Source organism: Amblyomma maculatum, chromosome 4 (assembly GCF_055883805.1).
Source record: "Amblyomma maculatum isolate TAMU_Amacu chromosome 4, ASM5588380v1, whole genome shotgun sequence".
Taxonomy (NCBI): Eukaryota; Metazoa; Arthropoda; class Arachnida; order Ixodida; family Ixodidae; genus Amblyomma; species Amblyomma maculatum.
In genome coordinates this window covers 4789945-4811642 of record NC_139347.1, presented here as the reverse complement: position 1 = coordinate 4811642, position 21698 = coordinate 4789945, and the positions used below count along the sequence as shown (strand labels likewise).

Genomic DNA, 21698 nt, shown 5'->3' with positions numbered 1-21698 from the left:
ACACGCCGTATTGGACACTCCTCCGAAATGTGACCGTCGCAGCCGGGATCAAACCCATGTCTTTTAGGGTCAGCAGCTGAATATCCGCGACATCTGTATCGGTCAAACGAGATGCAGAAAATGGTATGGAGTGAATAGCTATCGAAACGAAGTAGTATAAGCAGTCATCTTACCTACGATATTAATAAGCCGGGTTGGCTGGGTCCCCGTCGAGCACGACGGACGAGTGTCAACTGAATGCACAGGTGCCATGAAACAAAGCAGTCCGTAACAATATATTCACAACAGCCCGTCTCCTTCAGTCTTGCGGAGCAAAAAATGCTCGTATAAGCATTGACGCGGAGATTGTTTCTCCCAAAACACGGCGAAAAGCAACAAACCACACGTAAGCAAGCGCAGATTTAGCGCGGAGAACAGCAACGGGACGCACTTGTTGCAGTCCAATATGGCGTCGCCGCTAGGCGTCGCCCTCGTCCTTGCTTTTCCTACCGGCGATTTAAAAAGTGCAGCGCCCCTGGAGGCTTGTGTGGTCGAATTACTCCGGCGCCCTCCACTAAGGCATCCTTTTCTCTCTTTCTGCTTTCACTCCTTCTTCTCCTCCCTTATGGTGCGGTTATATAAATCAGTGCGCAAGTTAAAGATCCCCAGGTGGTCGAAATTACTCCGTAGCCCTCCACTACGGCTCCTCTTTCTCTCTTTCCACTTTCACTCCATCTTCCTCCCTTCCCTTACGGCGCGGTTGCGGTGTACACAGAAATCAAGTGAGACAGTTACCGCGCCTTTCCCTTCCTATAAATAAATCAGATTGTTTTTTTTTTAAGACCGCGACACTGCATATAAGCTTTGCGCAGAGGCAGTGTCGCATCCCATGAAGTCGCGACTGAGGAGCGGCTATTGCTAGTTGAAAACTTGTAAGACAGCCCACCCCGCCGGGGTGGTGCAGTGGTAAGACGCCCGACCACTGTGCCGGAGTACCCGGGTTCGAACCCGACCTCGACGGCTGCGTTTCGATGGAGGCGAAACGAAGAGGCGTCGTGTGCTGTGCGATGACACGGCACGATAAAGATCCCCACGTGGTCTAAATTACTCCGTAGCCCTCCACTATGGCTCCTGTTTCTCCCTTTCCACTTTCACTCCCATCTTCCTCCCTTCCCTTACGGTGCGGTTGCGGTGTCCACAGAAAATCAAGCGAGACAGTTACCGCGCCTTTCCCTTCCTTTAAATAAATCAGTTTTTTTTTTAATCAGTTTAAGACACCCCGCCGGGTGGTGCAGTGGAAAGACGCCCGACTACTGTGCCAAAGTACCCGGGTTCGAACCCGACCTCGGCGGCTGCGTTTCGATGGAGCCGAAACGAAGAGGCGTCGTGTGCAGTGCGATGTCAGCGCACGTTAAAGATTCCCAGGTGGTCGAAAATACTCCATAGCCACTACGACTCCTCTTTCCCCTTTCTCTCCCACCTTCCTCCCTTCCCTTACTGCGTGGTTGAGGTGTCCACATAAAACAAGTGAGACAGTAACCGCGCCTTTCCCTTCATATAAATCAATCCAATCCCAATCAAAATAAGATTGGGATGGACCGCATTTGGCAAGCACTCGCAGATTATGACTAGCAGCTTACCGGTATCGCTCAAGAGGAAAGTATACAACAGTTGCATCTTGCCTGTACTCACCTATGGGGCTGAAACGTGGAGGCTAACCAAGAGAGTTCTACTGAAGTTGAGGACAACCCAGAGGGCTATGGAACGAAAAATGGTAGCGGTAACATTAAGAGATAGAAAGCGTGCAGAGTGGGTCAGAGAAATAACTCAAGTTAACGACATTCTAGTGGAAATTAAGAAGAAGAAATGGACATGGGCAGGACATGTAGTGCGAAGAGAGGATAACCGATGGTCGCTGAGGGTAACAAACTGGATTCCAAGGGAAGGAAAGCGTAGCAGGGGGCGGCAGAAAGTTAGGTGGGCGGATGAGATTAAGAAGTTCGCAGGGGTCAAGTGGATGCAGCTAGCACAGAACCGGGTTAAGTGGAGAGATATGGGAGAGGCCTTCGCCCTGCAGTGGGTATAATCAGGCTGATGATGATGATGAAATCAATCAATCAGTTTTTATTTTTAAGGTGTCCACAGTAAACAAGTGACAGTGACCGCGCCTTTCCCTTCCTAAAAATCAATCAAGCAATAAAGCAAATGTGACAGATACTGCGCCTTTTCTTCCGTGTGAACTAATAATTATCATCATCATCATCATCACCAGCCTGATTACACCCACTGCAGGGCGAAGGCCTCTCCCATATTTCTTCACTTAACCCGGTTCTGTGATAGCTGCATCCACTTGACCCCTGCGAACTTCTTAATCTCATCCGCCCACCTAACTTTCTGCCGCCCCCTGCTACGCTTTCCTTCCCTTGGAATCCAGTTTGTTACCCTCAGCGACCATCGGCTATCCTCTCTTCGCACTGCATGTCCTGCCAATGTCCATTTCTTCTTCTTAATTTCCAGTAGAATGTCGGTAACGAGTTATTTTTCTGACCCACTCTGCACGCTTTCTATCTCCTAATGTTACCCCTACCATTTTTCGTTCCATAGCCCCCTTGGTTGTCCTCAACTTAAGTAGAACTCTCTTGGTTAACCTCCACGTTTCAGCCCCATAGGTGAGTACAGGCAAGATGCAACTGTTGTACACTTTCCTCTTGAGCGATACCGGTAAGCTGCTAGTCATAATCTGCGAGTGCTTGCCAAATGCGCTCCATCCCAATCTTATTCTTCTTGTTATTTCCTTTTCATGGTCCGGATCTGCGGTTACAACCTGTCCTATGTAGACATAATCGTCTACTACTTCCAGTACTTCGCTACCTAAAGTAAACTGCTGTGCCTTCCCGAGGGTGTTGTACATTACCATAGCCTTCTGCATATTGATTTTCAAGCCTACCTTTCTACTTTTCCTGTCTAGGTCATTAATCATTATTTGCAGTTCATCCCCCGAGTTACTTAGCAAGGCAATGTCATCAGCAAATCGCAGATTACTGAGGTATTCTTCATCTACCCTTATCCCTAACTGCTGCCATTCTCTGAATACATCTCTGAATACTTCCTCTAAGCAAGCTGTGAATAGTACTGGGGAGACTGTGTCTCCTTGCCTAACACATTTTTTTATGGTAACTTTGTTACTTTCTTTATGCAGAACTATGGTTGCTGTGCAGCCACTATATATATTTTCCAGCACTTTCACGTACGGCTCGTCTACCCCCTGATTTCGCAATGCCTGCATCACCGCCGAGGTTTCAACTGAGTCAAATGCCTTTTCGTAATCAATGAATGCTATGCATAAGGGCTGGTTATATTCCGAGCATTTTTCTATCACCTGATTGATGGTATGGATATGATCGAGAGTAGAGTACCGTTTCGGAAACACTGCTTGATCCTTTGCTTGATTGCAGTCTAAGGTTGCTTTTATTCGATTAGCGATTACCTTAGTAAATACCTTATACGTAACAGACAGTAAGCTGAGTGATCTGTAATTTTTAAGGTCCTTAGAGCACCCTTTCTTGTGAATGAGGATAATGTTTGCATTCTTCCATGGTACCGGTACCGTCGATGACACCAGGCACTGCGTATACAGGGTGGCCAGTTTTTCTAGCACGATATCCCGCCCGTCCTTCAGCAAATCTGTAGTTCCCTGATCCTCTCCAGCTGATTTCCCCCTTTTTCATAGTTTTTAGTGCTTTCTTGACCTCGTCCTTCGTCACTGGTGGAACGTCTGACTGTTTTTCCCTACCGCCAATCTCATTACGGTCCTCACTACTTTGGCTACTGTAGAGATCTGTATAGAACTCCTCGGCTTCTTTGACTATCTTGTCCATATTAGTGATGACGTTGCCCGCCTTGTCCCTTATTGCATACATCTGGTTTTTGCATATGCCCAATTTCTTCTTTACCGCTTTAAGGCTTCCCCCGTTCTTTACAGCATGCTCAATTTTCTCTATGTTATACTTCCTTATATCGGCCACCTTGCGCTTATTGATTAGCTTTGATATCTCGGCCAATTCGATCTGGTCTGTTGGATTCCATGAAAGCTTTCATACTCTGGCGTTTCTTAATCAAATCTTTCGTCTCCTTAGGCAGCTTACCGGTATCCTCTCTAACTATCCTACCGCCTACTTCTACCACCCACTCAGTAATGATATCTCTGAAATTATTGTTCCTTGCCTCTAGGTTAATGTCGCCATCCTCAGTTAGAGCTGAATACCTATTCTGTAGCGAGATCGTGAACTCTTCTGCCCTCCCCCTCACCGCTAATTCGTTGATGGGTTTCTTTCTTACTAATCTATTGCGTTCCTTCTTCAGATTTAGGCTAATTCGGGACCTCACCATCCTGTGGTCACTGCATTGCACTTTCCCGATCACCTCTACATCTTGCATAATGACGGGAGTTGAACACATTATGAAGTCGATTTCATTTTTAGCCGCTCCGTTAGGACTTTTCCATGTCCATTTCCGGTTCTTCCGTTTGCTGAAGAAGGTATTCATGATTCGTAGGTTATTGCGCTCTGCAAACTCAACTAGTAACTCCCCCCTGCCGTTCCCAGAATAGTCACCTACTGCCTTGCCTCCTGCCTGCTTTTTCCCTACCTTAGAATTGAAGTCGCCCATTAGTACAGTATGCTGCGTCTTTACTTTTCGCATTGCTGATTCTACATCTTCATAGAAGCTTTCAACTGCCTGGTCATCATAACTACATGTAGGTGCATAGGCCTGTACAACCTTCACTTTATACCGCTTATTAGGCCTAATTACGATGCCTGCAACCCTCTCATTAATACTATAAAATTCATCTATATTACCCGCTACATATACTTTTTGAGAAGGAAACCTACTCCTAGTTGTCTCCTCTGTGGTAAACCTCGATAAGACAGTACATGCCCCTCCTTCAGTACAGTATATGCCTCATTCGGCCTCCTAACCTCACTAAGCCCTATGACATCCCATTTCATGCCCTATAGTTCCTCTAACAGCGCTGCTAAACTAGCTTCACTAGCTAGGGTTCTAGTATTAAGCGTTGCGAGGGTCAGTTTCCAATGGCGGCCTGTCCAGCGGAGCCAGGCATTCTTAACACCCCCTGCTGCGTCACAATTCTGACCGCCGCCGTGGTCAGTTGTTCTGCAGCCGCTGGTGACTGAGGGCCGGGGTTTTATGGAGCTTATCATAGGAGGTTGCGGCCAATTACTGCACCAGGGTGGCCAACTCCTGTTCTGGTGAGGGAGTGCGTTGCCACTAGCATCAGGTCGCACCCCAAACCTGTTTATGCAATTCCATCAACACGCGGATTCTTTTTTTTTTTTTTGATCCGGTGGAGAATTGCGCGGCACCGTGATTTGAGCCCCGGTCCTCTTGCATGCGAGGCGGATGTTCTACCGCTACGCCACCGCTGCAGCAGCTTATTATTATTATTAATTACTATTAATATTATTATTATTGTATGCTCATACTATCTTCACAATGATGAGAAAATGTTCTCTTGCGCAAAAACAAGGAACAACTGTTTATCCAGTTCAACGTAGACATGGATTTTTTCTCCCGCGCCTTTACATAATTTACCTTGTGTTCCATCTGACTAAAGTAGTTTTGCTAACGCGAGTATGAATTGTAAACTTGCGTACAAACTGTATCATACCATTTGTTTTTCAAGATAAAAAGGAATCGCGATGACACCAACACCTTAATAAATTCCGAAAATACCACGCAAATTCCATGAGGCAGCATTGTTGCATACATGTGCTTTGCTTCCATGCTGACGGGCTGCCCCTACGGGTGTGTGCGTTTGTACTTGAGTGAGGCGCACTCACCGACCCTGATTTCACGTCGCAACGCTCTCAAAATCGCTACACTCTCGCAACTCGCTCACGTCCGTCGCCACAGCTACTGGGAGCACGCTGACGAAATCAAATTCTGACGACGCATCCTACAAAATTTCTCGCAGAATCGCATCCGAATTAGATTCCTTTCTTTGAAGGCCAAGCCACGCGTTCCTTCTCGCTGGAGTGGCACGCCTACGTAGCTTCTCCTCAGCTCTGTCTGCTGCCCCTGTATTGTTGTTGGTTGATTTGCTGCCCTTTTATTCATTTTGCATCCCACTGATTTATCTGGCTTCAGTGAACTTTCCTTTCCGTCGTATAGTTTTGCTTTCTCCGCCTTAAAAGTTCCGCCACACGATGTGCGTGCCATTGAATTACGGAACGACAGGCAGCGTCCTGCACTCTTTCTGTTCTTTTCACTCCTGAAGGAAAGTTTGCATACAGCCGCGGCACACAGAGGAATGCTTCAATCAGATACCTTTCTTTCTTGTCCGATGCGCTCGCTACGTTCAACCTACGAACACCTAACTGCATTCCGCATGGCCCTTCAAGTTCATAAAAGTTCCGCTTCCATCCATACGTGTCTGTTTCACCTTTCCGCTGTTCTGGCTATGCAGTGAAGGAAACCAGAAACAATGCCGCGGACTACAAAACACAGTTTGCGCGGATTTCTTTAGCGCGAGCCATCGAGAATCTCATATATGCATTCGTTACACGCACTACCAGCGTTCCTAAAAGCGGCCTTCGAATTTTCTGCGGATTGAGAAAAAAAGTATCGTGCCCCCTTTTTTAATCCTCCTTTTATGATGTGGAAGACAGGTGAGACTATTTAGAGTGTTGTGCTTCACTGTAACAATTTTGGTTTTGCTACACCGCGATAACCGCACTTTCATTTTTTCTTTTGCTTAATGTGCTTGCTTGTATCCAAATACTTTCTTGTATTTTCTTCACATGTTGAGAATTTCATTTTAACAATCAAATCCTAAATATTGCTGCGATTCTTACGCTCCTTACTTAATAAACCACTCAAGAAATAAATTTACCCGGTATATTTCTCATTATTGAATTCTTTTTGCACGAACTTGTTCGATGATGGAATATTTTGCAAATGGAAAGCAGCAGAGCATTCTGATCGACTATCACTTATTTTTCTTTTTATTTTCCTCCCAGATTATTTTGTATACACACGCAAGGCAGCCTTTGTTTATTGCGAATGCACGCCTACATTCTTGCTTCAAATTTAGACAAGATAAATGAGCATTTTTTTGCGTACTCAACAAAAACAATAGCCACAACCACTGACCCACAAATACGTAGACACAAATACATAGACGCAAATACGACACTAATACACGTATACGACAAAAGCAAAGCTGGATCTCAAACGCATTTATTGTTTGTTCCTGTCGCTTCTGCTTTCTCCCTACGGGCCTCAGTTTTGTGTGTGATTTTTACTTTTACTCAGCAGACCTTCACATTTGAAGACGTCGATCGGAGCGGCAGCCTTGCGAAACAGGCGGCCTGGGAAATGCAAAAACGCTCTCGCATGGCTGAGTTTCCAATTTTGCCCAAGCCTGCACTGGATAGGAGGTGAAGAGACCTTGGCAGCTAGGGCCCCAAACAAACACTACGCTCCCTGGCCAAGAAGAAGCTAAGAAAACGTTGCCGCAGGAAAACAGAACACAAACATAGATTTGGTGACAACAGCAGCAGGAGAAGAATTGAGGTTCACCAATCCGAAGGCCGGATTTGTTTCTAACATCGAGAAGGGGCGAGCTCTTGTTTTTTCGTCTTTCGGTGATGTGCGTTAACATTTTGTTTCATGTTTCCTTTGGGCTGATTTATGTACCAGGATTCAGAAAGTTTTGTTTTGCCTTATTCGAGACAAATATGTGAGCGCTTGATAGCAGCTAAAAGAAGGCAGCTTTAGGGAGGAACGCAGAGAGAGAAGATTGCTGTTTGAGACTCGCGGAAAATGCAATGTGCCTGCCACGAAGGGCTCTCTGCGTCAAGAGAAAACAAGAGCGGCCGCCCGCAACGAAGCAGCAGAACACACAAAAAAAGGACACAGAACAAATGCGGCGACATCAGACGCGTCATCTACAGAAGCTGTGGCGACTGCACTGACAAAGTCGGAGTGCCAATAAAAGACAAAGAAGTCCATAAGTAAACAAAAGAAACAGTATCATCTACTGTGCGCTCAAACTGTAACTCCTTAGGGGATGCCTAAGCAGCAGAGAAGCCACAAATAACAAAGATGGCAGGCAAAGCAAGGAGGAGGTCAGGCAAAACAAGCAGCGCGTATGCGTTTTGTGCCCGAGAAACTGCCGGGCCCAATCTCGCTGATAAGGGAAAGCAGCCCTTTTCCAGCGATCCGCACAATTTGCTGTCTCGCCAGCCCGCGCTGGAGAGCCTAAAATAGACACCTTCCGGCATTTTTAAACTCCTTTCTCTCCTATACAAACGGAAGTCCAGTGCAAAAGTACATTTGCCGTCACAACACCACTACTTCTTTCGTTTTTTGTTTTCTTTGTGTTTTGCTTGTGGTTTGCTCTCAATCTGCTTACAGGTCTTCGCTGTCTGAAAAACAAAGCGTTTCAGTAATAGAGGCGATGAATACGTGACGCATTGGGCTATAAAAGCCAGTTTAGAAAATTATCAGTAAAACGTATGTGCTCTACCTGCGAATTCAGAGCGTAATTAGGGCGCACTCAGTCGTATGTGACCTATATGTGTCGTATAAGCACGGCTAAGCAAAGTCTGTATTGAATACATTCATTGTAAATAAAATAAAAGCACAAGCTGCTCAACATCCAGTTTTACCACTCCAATTTGCAAACTTGCTGGGGCGTCTGTTTTATGGGGTAATAATTTTCACTCCTCATTTATATAGAGCTCATCAACCCGGCATATCAGTCATTCCCCTGACGTTAAAAGCCCATTTCATTGGTTGCTGCATAGCGTCTTCCTTGAATTTGAACCGTCCCCTATTTACTCAAGCGTTCTTTGCAGGATGTATAGCTCACAATATTCACAGCGGACCTTTTTATTTTGCAGTTTTCTCAGAAGCATTAAATATGAATTGAAATGTGTCTTGGGCTTAGGCGCTAGCTAGAATAAGTTTCTCTTCAATTAATCTTTTTTCAAAGAAAGAGCTAGTTATACAACCTATAGGTCTATGACAACGTTCAAGTGCAAAACAAATGGATAATTACTGTAGTAATGGTTAATCCTGCTACAAAAGAGTCAAACAGAAGGCAAAATAACGGTATTAAAAACAGTTAAGCCTCGAAAAGTCCGGTTACGTTCACAGTACTGTTCACCATTAACGAGAAAGAACCTGCCTATAAGAACAGACACTGAAATAAGTTTCGTTACGCTGGTAGTGTTTCACTGGATACTTGTTCACAAAGTAAAACACAAATTTCAAAATTTTCACGAAGTTGTTTGTACGCAGACTGTCGCGACCAACGTTCTGGGTGTAGTGAAACTGTAGTTCGCTGTTCCGTGAAAAAGCGACCCCATTTACGCCCCTGGATATCATACATAACTGTATAAGCCCAGGTAAATTATTATCCTTTTATTCTCAACCTCCAGCTTCTCCCAGTCTTTTAACGCCAATATTTATATACTTCCTAATTATCATGCTTTCCGTTATCTTTACTCCTCTCTGGATACTATATTCATTCCTCAGTTGTGAATACTGCATTCATTTTGACTGACTCGAGTCCTCATGGACGCATGGTATCGATATGATTGTGGTGCTAAAGAATGTAAAGGTAGTAAAGCCCTCTAAACTCAAGCGGTGTCTCAATCATAATGCAGTTTACTGCGAAAACGAAAAAAAGTTGGAACGATGAGTTGGTGGTTTATTTCTCTTGCTCTGAAGCCGTCGCTCATAGCCTCATTAACCCTTCGTTCCTCGCAAAGTGTGCCTCCGCTATATTTCTAATCAGCTGCTCCAAAATTAATCTATTTCAGTCGGCTGGAAGAGTCAACAGTTGAAAGAGACAAGTTTCTTATTGTCGTTTACGGCACGTTTCGTGCAAGATTAAACGGCACTGAGTACTAGGCTCACTATATCAGTCCCGTTTTTGGCATGCCTGGAGCCTTCCGACAAATGCATACGTCTTTACGTCATTTACTCACATATTTCAGACCACAGAGAGGATCAAGCAAAACTTGGAGCTCGAGAGACGTCATTTTGGCGTCAAAAAGATGAACGGCTCTCGAGCTTAATGTGGCTCGCCTCGTCAAATGCTCCATTCTGGCCCGCTCAGCCTTGGAGGAGCAAAGTCGTGCATTAAGATTGTTTCATAATTTTGATTGGGTTCTTAATTTAGAACAGAGTTTGGATATGCAGTTGTTTCGTTTCTTTCGTGGAATATTTCCTATACTGCTTTCTTTCTACCCTTTGACAATTTTTGTGAGAGCATTTGAACTCCTGGGTGTGTAAAACAGTACTTACATTTAATTCAGCCAAGCCTTCGCAACCTTTATCATGTTAGGGTTTATTTGCTCGTTTTGATGAAAAGACGCATTTAGAAATTGGAGGGGTTTAAGCATGGCTTTCCCCAGCGATAGAGCGAAAGTAGTGAATGCTGCAGTGATAACCCCTGTAACACAGTCTTTTCAGTCTGAATTTGTTTCACAATTTTAATAATATTATTAATAATAATTGGGTCACAGGAAAGGAAAGGCGTATTATCTGTCACACACGTTCTGTGAATACCTGTACCGCACCGTATGGGAAAAGCGAGAGGTGGGAGTGAAAGCGGTGAGAAAGAACTGTCATAATTTTGGGGAAAGAAAGGCGCCCTATGCTTTTCGACAGACACCACAGAATGGTGGAAACCTTCACCTAATCAGGCTAAGACCACATTTTCGTATTTGTTCTTGTACATTGTAAAACTGGTTTATAAAGAAAGGTTTGGCAGCGGGCGACCGAATATTGCAGTGAAGACAACCAGTGAAGACAACCAGTGCTCCGTTGAACGCATCGCGTTTATAGGGGTTCTATAGGTAGAATAGTACACATTCCTGCCTTGCGGGTGCGATGCCGGCCGACGCTTTCCCGATCTAGGCGATCAGCTCTACGCGGCGGCGTGCGAATGCCCGGCGGTGCAACTACCCTCCTGCTCCTTCCCACACCGGAGTGAACATCTGCTACGATAACCTTCCAATTCCTTTCTGTAGCGACCTCAGCGTTGGAGATCCTGTGGAACGGCACAGCTGGTTGCCATGTCTACGGCACATACACAGTAAGGGCACGATGACCTTGGCTCTACATTGCGTAGTGAGGCTTTTGCTTCAATAGTGCCAGTCTTCTCGCTCTTCTCATTTCCAAGTTTTAAGGTTTTGCAAACATTCTTAGTGATCGCTATCAATTCACAAAAAGCAGTCGCTCATGCTGCTTTGAACTACCGCACATCGACACAGATTTCAACGTTTAAGCTACAATTTATTTCCCAAAAATAGGCAGATATCGCAGGACCCCTTTCAAGTAAAACTAACGCCCCACATAAAGCAACCACGCGCATCGTTCCTACTACGCCCAACTTTGTGTCCGTGCAAGTATCGTGCCATGCACGAAGCGAGTGGCTATAATCACTGTTTTCCTTCACGCGTAGAATCCACGCAAAGAGAATCGAAAAGAAAAGCTCTTTATCGCTTCTGCGCCGGCGGCCACAAGGCCCGAGAAAGAGCACGGTGGGTTCAGATATCACAAAGTCCTTCACGTCAGGCAGCCTATTTCTCGTTCGGTACCGGCGTGCAAGGAGTCTAGCACGGAGGGAAAGCACAACAACCCGGTCCGAATATATACGGCCCTAATCATCAAAATCCAGCACCGCCGCCACCGTGGGTGTTAGCTTTTTTCTTCAGCCGCGATGCAACGGATTTCTGGCTGGCTGACATAAAGGAGCCCAAAGGAACAGAGAACAAGACTATCCAGGACACATCTGAGGGTCTGTGCCTTCTCCGGATTTAATACCAGCCAGACCAAGTGGACTGACGAGAATAAAGAGGGGAGAAAGAAGATGGAAGGGCTCCCTCCTGTACCTTCCTCTTCCCATTCTCTTCTTTCTTTCCTTTTTTTTCCCGTCACGCCATAACGGGAAATAGAACCTTTCTGCTGTACCGAGAAATGACGTCGAGCGGGGGATTATGGCATCCGGATTGAAACCCTGGGCGGGATTTATTCTTGTTCTGTTGTACAAATAGAGTGTGGTGTCGCGTGGCAGGAAGTTTGGCGGCGGAAAGTCCATTGTGTCCGCCTGCCACACTGGGCTCTCTCTACGCTTGTCTCACGTCACACGGCTGAGTTACGTAAACAACTGCAGAGAGTTAGTTGCAGGCATCGCACGTCGCAGTTGTTATCCCTCTTGGCTCTGTAGCTGCACTTAGTCAACTCTATCCCTTCACTGAGTAAAGAGGCGGATTCTTTGACGTGTCTCAGGACAAATATGAACAACAAAGGCGGAGCCGTGTCATGTTACGGTTGTGCAGTTTACGATAATGAGTCGGCGCGACTGATAAGATTAATTGTCTTGGCTTGCGCGTTTTGTTTTGCGTTCACTGTAACTTTCAAAGAAGGGATGATTTTAGCACTGTCATTCGAGAGCAATATACACTGTCGCTGTGTTAAGTGGGAAATCACGCTTCGTTGTACCTCTCAAAACACAGGTACGCGCTCTTTTGTGTCGCTGGATAGCTGGGTTCCTTACCTTAACACAGCGACCACCTTATTGCGTGTGCGCAAGTATGCAAATTAAGCATAAACACTGAGTTATACTGGTGTCTTATCTTCATTTTTTGACGTTGTAGTGTTCAATATATTATTCAGAATGTTGTCCTAGTTTGTTTACAGACCTAGTAACCTAACCGAGAGAGAGGCGAGATCAAGATTTCGTCACAGTAACAACTTCCAAAGCAGTATGATTGATCCAATTCCATCGTTCCCCTGATAAGTCAAACACTAATCGTTTTAGGAAGCATTTAAAAACGTGCTGAAATCATCTTTAGCAGCTATGGGCAAAAACATATTCCAACGGTGTTAATCCCAACGCTTTCAAGTTGACGGATGACAAATGCGTGGCTGAGAAATGCAAATTGTTTGATTCCATAATTGATATATGTTCATGTAGACTATATAATTTTTTTCTTAATCTGCAAAGCACTCGGGTTTTACGTAACTCGGAGTGTGACGCCCAATCATAAATAGCTGGAGAGAAAGGAAGAAATTAGCGGTGGTTTAGCTTGTCATTAAATCTGTAGTTACGCAAGAGGAATCTGCATGGCTACGCTTAGATTCAGCTTGAAAGTAAAGACATGACTTTTGCACCTAGTAGTTTACTCTATGGTTTCAGCTTTATTTATGCCATGAGGAAATCACTTCACGCATGAGCACTCCTTGCCTCTCGTCCGCTGACCATTCTCATTAGGATGTAGAAGCCTTATAATGGTATGACATTGTCTCTACGTCGAACTCCGGGGCACACCGCCGTCACAACGTTCGAACGAGCCTTCTTTCCTAACAATTCGCTGTTATCGTTCGCCTCTAAAAACTACCGAGTTATCGGTCTTCTTCCTCTTCTTCTTCTTCGTTTCCTCCTCCTCCTCCTCCTCCTACTTCTTTGTGTTTTTCTCCTCTTTCTTCTTCTTTCTGTTTTTTTTCTTCTCCTTCTTATTCTGCTTCTACTTCCTTTTTTTCCTTCTTCTTTCTTCACTCTTTGCGCAGGCATGGCGAAATGGCGAGACTATGGCTAATGTAGCTCTCGCTACAAAAAGCGACGCACAATGACTTCAACGTACCAGTTAGCGGGGGCGAACATAGTGGTTTATGTTGGCGGAGCTAAACTGAGCATTAATTTGTGATGTGTTATTTTTCACATGCACATGAGTGTAAAAACTCGCCTTTATAAGGGCAAACGCGCGCATACAAAACTTTAAAACCTAAACGGCAGGCTATTTTTATACGACACGTAATTTTGCAAATCAGTTCTCACTTTTCACATGGTTGCCATTTGTGGTAGACACAAAAAATACAATACTATGTCTCATTAAATCATAGGATATATAACTATTCTCTTCTGAAGAGGGGAAATTTTCATTCAGCCGCAGCAGGAACCTATAGTACATAGCGCTTAATAATAATAATTTGGTGACTGGAAAGGAATAACACAGTATCTGTCACACTTTTTCTGTGGAAACCTGACCGCACCGTAGAGGGAGGGAGGAAGGTCGGAGTAAAAGTGGAAAGAAAGAAATGGGAGCTGTAGTGGAGGGCTACGGAGTAATTTCGACCACCTGGGGATCTTTAACCCTCACTGGCATCGCACAGCACACGGACGCCTCTTCTTTTCGCCTCCATCGAACGCAGCCGCCGGCGGTCGAGATCGAACCCGGAAACTCCGGTCCAGTACCAGAACGGTACGGGAAAAGCAGAACAGCAAGGGCGCAAGCCTTACACCGACAATATGGAGAAGATCCCAATGTAGCCTATGTAGATGTGGTCACTTATAAAAACACCCATCGAAAGGTACTGGCAGCTACAAACAATCATGCAAAAGTTAACTGCTTGCTCAATTCTAACCGATTCTACAACAGAGGCAGAGGAGGCAGCCATTGCGCTGGCCATGACATCCAAACCGATCACGAAAATAATCACAGACTCTAAAACGACTTTGACAATGGTTTAGTGGCCTCCAACACCCGCCGCCTTTGCCGCCTTTTTCGTTTTTGGCAACCCCAACAATCTTTCACCCTTGTTTTGACATCCGCACATGCGGGTGTTTCCGGTAATGAGGAGGCTCGCTCTCTTGCCCGAGGCCTCAGTTTCGAAGCTGGGGAGGAAAGGCCTGCTTCAGATGCCGGGGAGTGCCTGATATCCTTTCGTGACATCTTTAACTACTACCGCGAAAATAGGAGGACTTACGTACCTCCTGCCCCGACCCTCCCAATATCACTAGCTGCTCATTGGCGCAAGCTACAAACGTGCACAGCCCCATAACTCATCCTGCTCCACGCCCGCTTTCCTGATGTTTTCTTCTTGCAAGCTCCGTGGCACACCTGGCGCCTTTCTACATACACTGGTAACCTGCCCCTCATTCCCACATCCTCCTTCGCCAAAGGTTGCCCTATATTACTGGGACAGCCTACTCACCATTACCTCCTTTCAGGACTAGCGCAAGGTCATTACTAGCGCTCTAGGGTGGCTGTTCCTGGCCCTACAGGGCAGGGACTGATAGGTCAACGCCACTTGCGTCGGGGGCTATCCAGCCACTGAATTATCTGTTGTAGGCCGTCATTGCACCCCCCACCGCTTATGTGGTGAACGACGACTGTTGCGGCGCGCGTCTTTCTCTCCCTCTTCTTTTTCTTTCCTTCTCTACTTTCTCTCTTCTGTCCGCACGAGGCAGCGGTGGTGGCTCAGCTACAGAGCCAGTAGCAGGCCCGTGTATTTTCGTTTGCTTCTTCCTACAGCCACAACAACAACAATAGCCCTCCAAGAGCTTTTCCGTGCTTTGTAAGAGGGCCCTCCGTACATAGAGGGGGCTCTAAAATGCCTTGTAGGGGGCCACGCCCCTACACTCTTAATATTGGCAATAAATATTTCTACCACCACCAGTACGCCGAGTGTTTTAACTGCGCTTATTCTGGCGCCAAAATAGATATGCGCACTCATTTTAGTTTAAGGTTTTTACGTAATAGTTCTTTCTTTCTACCTTCACGAAATGATCGTTACGACCGAATATCAAAGGAAAGACACATTCTTACACTTCTGAGTTTCACAAGTAAACTTATGTCTTAGTGTTAACTGTCCATTTTGTTTTTTTTCGATTGCTTTGTAGAAACGACTATGTTCAAGACAAATATTCCAAAAGAAGCACATATAAAAATTGCAAATATTATTCTGTCGAAGAGTGCAATAGCATGTGAGTACAGCTAAGGACCAATAGCCCTTAAAGGTCTCAATGTTCATTAAATACAAGAATTAGCTTTATCATCTTTAGACGCGGAGTCCATACCTGTTCGATGTTGTCTTATACAGTAAACACGAGGAGAGTGAGACGAAGTCCAATTCGTCCGAAACCAACCACTACAAATACCAACAACTTAACTTCTCGCAGTGAAACGTCTACGTTGCCCGAAGGAATAAATCGAGCGCAGAGCAATATTTTCACTGTGTGGCGAAATCGAGACACACTGGTAGCAAATCCCTGACCACAGCAGCCGCACCTATACTAGGATCAGAAAAGGCGGATTTCAGTAAGAGCGTAACTGAAAGCGCGCTCAACTACTGTTGTATCTGATGTTCAGGAAACACCACGTACTACGAATGCTTCAACAAATAAAGGTGCGTCCGCATACGTGAATGCGGCTGGTCGCTCGCTTTTCTTTTTTTAAACTCGTGTCAGGTTTTGGAGAAAAATACACGATTCATGCAAACGGGACTTTCGCATTAGCGACTGCGACAGACTGAACGCAATACTGTTTTTTATCGCGGAGCTACATGCATGCAGATGTCGTTGTGGGAAACTTCCAATGCCCAACTTCTAGGTTCATTAGATGCGGTTGATCGGCGTGCACGCGCGTGCCGCAATGGTGCAAAATAACGCGTCTGTGTTCTGCTATTCGTTATTAGCGCGCCAATCGTTCCGAGAAGCTAGCTCACATTGCATATGCACAAGAACATAGACACACGTGGAGGAAATGAGACAAGGGAATGCGCGATTCTCTTGTCTCGTAAGCGCGACAACCAGTAATGGAACTCGAGGAAGAAAAAAAGAAACAGTGTGCAGCAATAAAACTGCAGACTTCTAGGTAGTCTGGACATATACAGCCGATACTCGCCGCAGCTACCGAGTTGCGGCGAGTGGACGAACAACAAATATTTCTGCAGAACATGAATGCTTTACTACCGCAGTAGTATGCACGTTATTCGTGCCGCCACGGTTGTCGTTTTCGGAGGCTATGATTTTTCCTATACGGCGTTAATATGACGTGCCTACTACCTCTTTGAATGGTCTCTTTCCTTTGTCATCCGCTTGTCACTTCACCCAGGCGCGCAGTGTAAAGAAACATGAATTTCTACGCTACGAAATCTCGAACAAAACCTTGGGCCCCTATTCCGCATTTTTAGGTAAAGATATTCTTGAATATAGGCGAGGCGAATCATACACTTCTTTTGTCGAGTGCGCAGTTCTACAATGACTTCAGTTTGTCTTCAAATATTTTTTTCACCTTTTGGATTAGCCTTATATGCTCAGGGAGAACTTAAGCTATAAATACAGAGAAAAAAAACCGAAAGCGGACGATTAATGGGGAAAATTAATACTTGTGCGTAATTAAACAAACTGATATTAAATACCTTGATATTACAAGCTGACATTAGAAGCATTTGAGTAGTATCCTAGATTAAGTCGAGGCACAAATCTCGGGATATCATTTCAGTTCTAAAAAGCAGTTTTCTTTTGGAAATCGCATGTGCTTCATGATGTCCCAGGAGAGTGGAAAGTTTTCTGGGATACTAAAGGAAACTGGCAATAGCACGAACTTTGGAATGTATACTGAAATGCGGTTTAGTGTGGCAGGAAGTTGGTTTCATTCTAATTTGCAATCACTTTTCTTTCGCCTGAAAAAATAATTCACTACAGAATGTCTAAGAGTACAACTGAAACACATGCAATGATTTGCCCAATGTTCATCGCTTTGAATGACTACTGGCATTCATCCATAATTTGTTATCTCAAGGCCCTCATATCCTTATATATATCTTCCGAGTAATCAAAGGTAGTATGGATAGAGGCACTGTAAAAGCTAGAGTTTCTTAATTTCCACTTGTTTATTGTTCAGTTATGAGAATTAAAGCAATGCTATGTTTATAGTCGAAGTGTAAAATAGAAATAACATACTTTTGTTTTCCAAGTAACCAGTATTTTTGCAGTTGAGGGGAAATTCTCAACCCTCACACCAACGATATATGTTAGAATAGCTATCAAGCTAATCTGCATTCTGCTATTCTACAGCCACCAAGACGACCTTATCCTGCTATAGGCGCATACAATATTTGCCGCAGAACATTTTTTTGGCTTTATACCGAGTTTTATTTCATGCTTTATTTCAATTTTTTCTCTATTCAGATGTATTGTACCTCATTACGTTAAGCTTTCAATTAAGAAGTCTTCGAAGAGTAGTTTTTTATCACCAAAAACATAAATTCTAGCTTGATCTATTGTTCCGATTAGCTGAGCATCATAGTCACCGTGACCATGTGGTTTAAAGAAGCTTTTACGAACGCTGCACACTTTTTGCTAACCACTTGCACTAGCTATGCACACCCGCCGTCAGCAGCTTATGGAACCCCACCTTTGTCAAATATATGCCCGGTAAATCTAGACACGCGCTTATCTTAACGCGAAGTTTTTCACGAACAAATTTTACGCATATTGTAGGATCGCAGAAGAAAAATTATTATATCTGGAGTACCATTCTCGGCGTGCTTGTAGGTTTCTGGTAGGTTTTCAGGAATGGACCCCATCTGTTTGCAATGACGACCTTCACTATTGAGTACGAGCATGGCACAAATTTTAAACGCAAGATGTTGCTAACTATCGGAAGTTAGTATCCTTCTCATAGCTATTCACATAACCACATCGTGCCCTTTTCCACAGTTTGGGCAGAAACAAATGTGACGAAGAAAGCCAAACTTGCGTTAATGAGTACATAGAGTGCACTGTTTAGATTTCAAGAGCAGAATTATGTATGTAGGATATACTGAATCCAACCTGTGCGCAAAGAAGGCGACAATATGAAGGACTTGAGAATATTGATTCCTAAAGCTTTCGACTGCTGGTTTAATGTGACAGGTAAAGCTGTAGAGTGAAGCAAGGAACTTAAGTTGCGCGTCTATGTGCCCATTGTAATAAACAATTTATGGCTGACCGGTACAGGCCAGATTTATTTCAAAGAAAACCTTGAAACGCTCACCAGCGGTAACGTGGGCCAGCGCGCTGACAACGGTCCCGATGGCGTTGCTGGCCGAGCACCGGTAACGGGCCTCGTGGACGTCCCGCCTGAACTGGTCAGCGCGGAAAGGCAGGAACACCAGAGAACCGTCGCCCTGACGCACATGTCTCAGCCGCGGAACGTCAGCGGCTTCCTCTCCGTCTTCGGTGAGCCATCGTATGGTCGGCGCTGGCTGTCCGGTGGCCGTGCATGGAAGGCTGCTGCCCGATGAGTTTGAGAACAGCAGCCTGGACGGAATCTCGCTTGTCAGCTGCGGGCCCTGGACGTTGCTGCCGCCGTTCTGGTTGGTGCCGCCATTATGCGGCATCGAGGCAGAGGCGAAGAAAGCCCCGCGACGTGTGGACAGCGGAGTGTGCAGGAGCACTGCGTTAAATGAGCGAGGGAAAGTAAAGGGCTTTGTTCGGAAAACCTTCATATGCGCTCACTTTATAACTGATATCCGGAAAGAAAGTACTATTACGATCACACCGCTTACTTGTGCATCATTTTGAATAACTCACTACTAACACGAAAAAAAATGGTAGTCATTAATTTATATTACAAGTATCTGATATTCATAGAACGCATTCTAATGTTCTGGTGTACTGAAAGACTGTAGTTTGGTTTGAATTCAGTGTTGTTTTTTGCTTTTATATAAGATAACAAATTTAAGCGAACTTTAAGGCAAATAATCAAATTATAAAGCTGCCATCACCGCATCTGAATTAGGTTTTTTTTTTCTCTCTTATGTAAAATGACAGATTCAAGATAACTTTAAAGCAATTAATTAAATGCTACACCCGCAATCACCGTATCAATATTGCCTTGGTCGTTTTGTAGTTGGGTAGCAATATCGCTTTAGACAGTCAGTTGAATGCATCCATGTCATGTCAGGAAAATAGAATTTGTTAATGTGCAACGACATTCCAGCACCAAAACCGAATTATCCACACCCTGGACATTTAAAAGTAGCCTATATGCCTCTGTAAATATCGGAGGGTCAAAAGATTGAGTTTATCTTTGATGAAAGTCCATAGAGAATGCTCCTTAGGAAGCTCTGACCACGGGAGGTTTCAAATTAAGAACATACCATCTGATCACCAGACACTGTCAATACCTGTTTCGTGTTCAAGCTTATCCTCCATTTCTTTCTCAAAGACAAGGTGGAGCCTACAGGCTCGGGGAACAAACCATTCACTTCATTATGACATGCAAGAGTCCATTTGTATACTTGGTTTCATGCAGTCGCCCTGTTAAAAGAGAGAGAGGTCCGTGTATGTTCGCCAACAAAGTGCGCTCATTTGCACGTTCAATGGTTGCAAAACCATGATCACAGCCTTCAGTTTTTATATAATGTGTTTTCTCTTATATTAATGACTATAATCTGCTACCATTTAGTTTCCTTCTGATTAGTTGATAAGGAATGCTATTATAATAGGAAAAATAAATAGAGATATCGTATTGCACACCTCTCTCAGATTCTGAGAGTAAACTTTTTCTTCGCGTATGTGTACAACGCACTGCCTTCAACGCCTTTCCAAAACTGCACATTACTTAAGACGAAAGCATCAAGAAGAGTACAGTTCTTTCTTCTCTTTTTTTTCCCCTGATAGCGCACTCCAGGAGAAGAAAATAAAGATTAATTTTAAGTTTGCCTGCACCCCGCGGAAACAAAAAATAGCATGCTTCACCTTTAACATTTCTGCCGCATTTGAACTATTTGGAACCTATAGTCCCAAAACACCATTTGATCCGGCCGTGTTATTGAAAGCGTAACAGAGCACGTTTAAGATAGCGATTGCTATCTGAGGAGCCCTATTAATGCTCAAGGTGATGTCGATTACAATTCTGTGCAGCAAAATCAACTCGGGTGCTAATTCCGGAATTGCATTGAATCGTAAAGATATCAGTTATTCCATTAAAGCAAATCACCTTTATAACTTGCATTGCGCTTCGCATGAAGCTTAGTGTCTCTCTTGGATGGTTTTGCAAAATCGCTATTTCCTTCCCAAGCTGAAGCGCTTTTGCATACTTGCTTCAAATGCTTATACATTTTTGCCGCTCTTGTGACCACAAGCGTGCACGTCGGTACTTGGAGCATTCGCGTCTCTTTTTTGACCATATGCATACTTCAAATTCAACTCATTGTTTTTGAGTCCGCGCGTCATTCAATCGGCGCGCTGAAGGTTTGTCTTCTCCTACTACGAATGAAACACCAGCGGGTCACTGCAGCCAGGCGGCATCACCTACGAAGATGTGAAAAACGGTTCCCTTTTGTATTGATACAATATTTTGTCATTGCTTAGGCTCTTCGGCCACTACTGAATTATTGTTTAAAGAAACAGTGTAGCCTCTGGTGGTTCCTATATAATTTGTTAATAATGTATCAAGATATTCTATACTGCTTGTCCTTGGTTACAGCTGCCCGAAGTTGAATGGCTTTCCGCATTTCTTTCATGATATAAGTTATGAGAATGTATATTGTAAAGTTTTCAAAATATTCTCTCCAACAAGACAATAAAAAGCACAAAAATGACACATGATAAATAAGGTTCATGTGACCTAATCACATATTCGGGTTACCTTTCTACAGCATACTACAGAATAATGTTACTGCACGCGTAAATAGTTGCATTACATGGCCTTGTAGTTAAGAAAGATTGTAACATCTTTGAAGTCTCCTTGGGTGTTGAAAGCGGTACCTTTTTCGGGTGCTTCGCTGCTTTGATAAAGGTTCTTAAACATTTGCAGATCATTTGTGCCACTTAAGATCCCCCTTTAGTGCTATGCCCCACCATCATATCAATTCCTGTATGCGGCCCCCTTGAGCCTTCAGGCTTG

At 44.4% G+C, this 21698-nt stretch overlaps 1 protein-coding gene and 1 non-coding gene across 2 annotated transcripts in view; one reads left to right on the top strand and one right to left on the bottom strand.

The window, feature by feature from the left end:
* The window catches only part of LOC146190233 (cell adhesion molecule Dscam1-like), a 279224-nt gene extending 260039 nt beyond the window's left edge, over positions 1 to 19185 (bottom strand). Inside the window, exon 1 of the mRNA XM_084599751.1 lies at positions 18840 to 19185. Coding sequence (XP_084455877.1) covers positions 18840 to 19185 — 346 coding nt within the window. The remainder of the gene's footprint in view (positions 1 to 18839) is intronic.
* LOC146190234 (U4 spliceosomal RNA) lies at positions 840 to 980 on the top strand. The gene has a single exon (XR_014707104.1). It is a non-coding gene; the product is annotated as a U4 spliceosomal RNA (small nuclear RNA).
* Positions 19186 to 21698: the final 2513 nt, after the last annotated feature.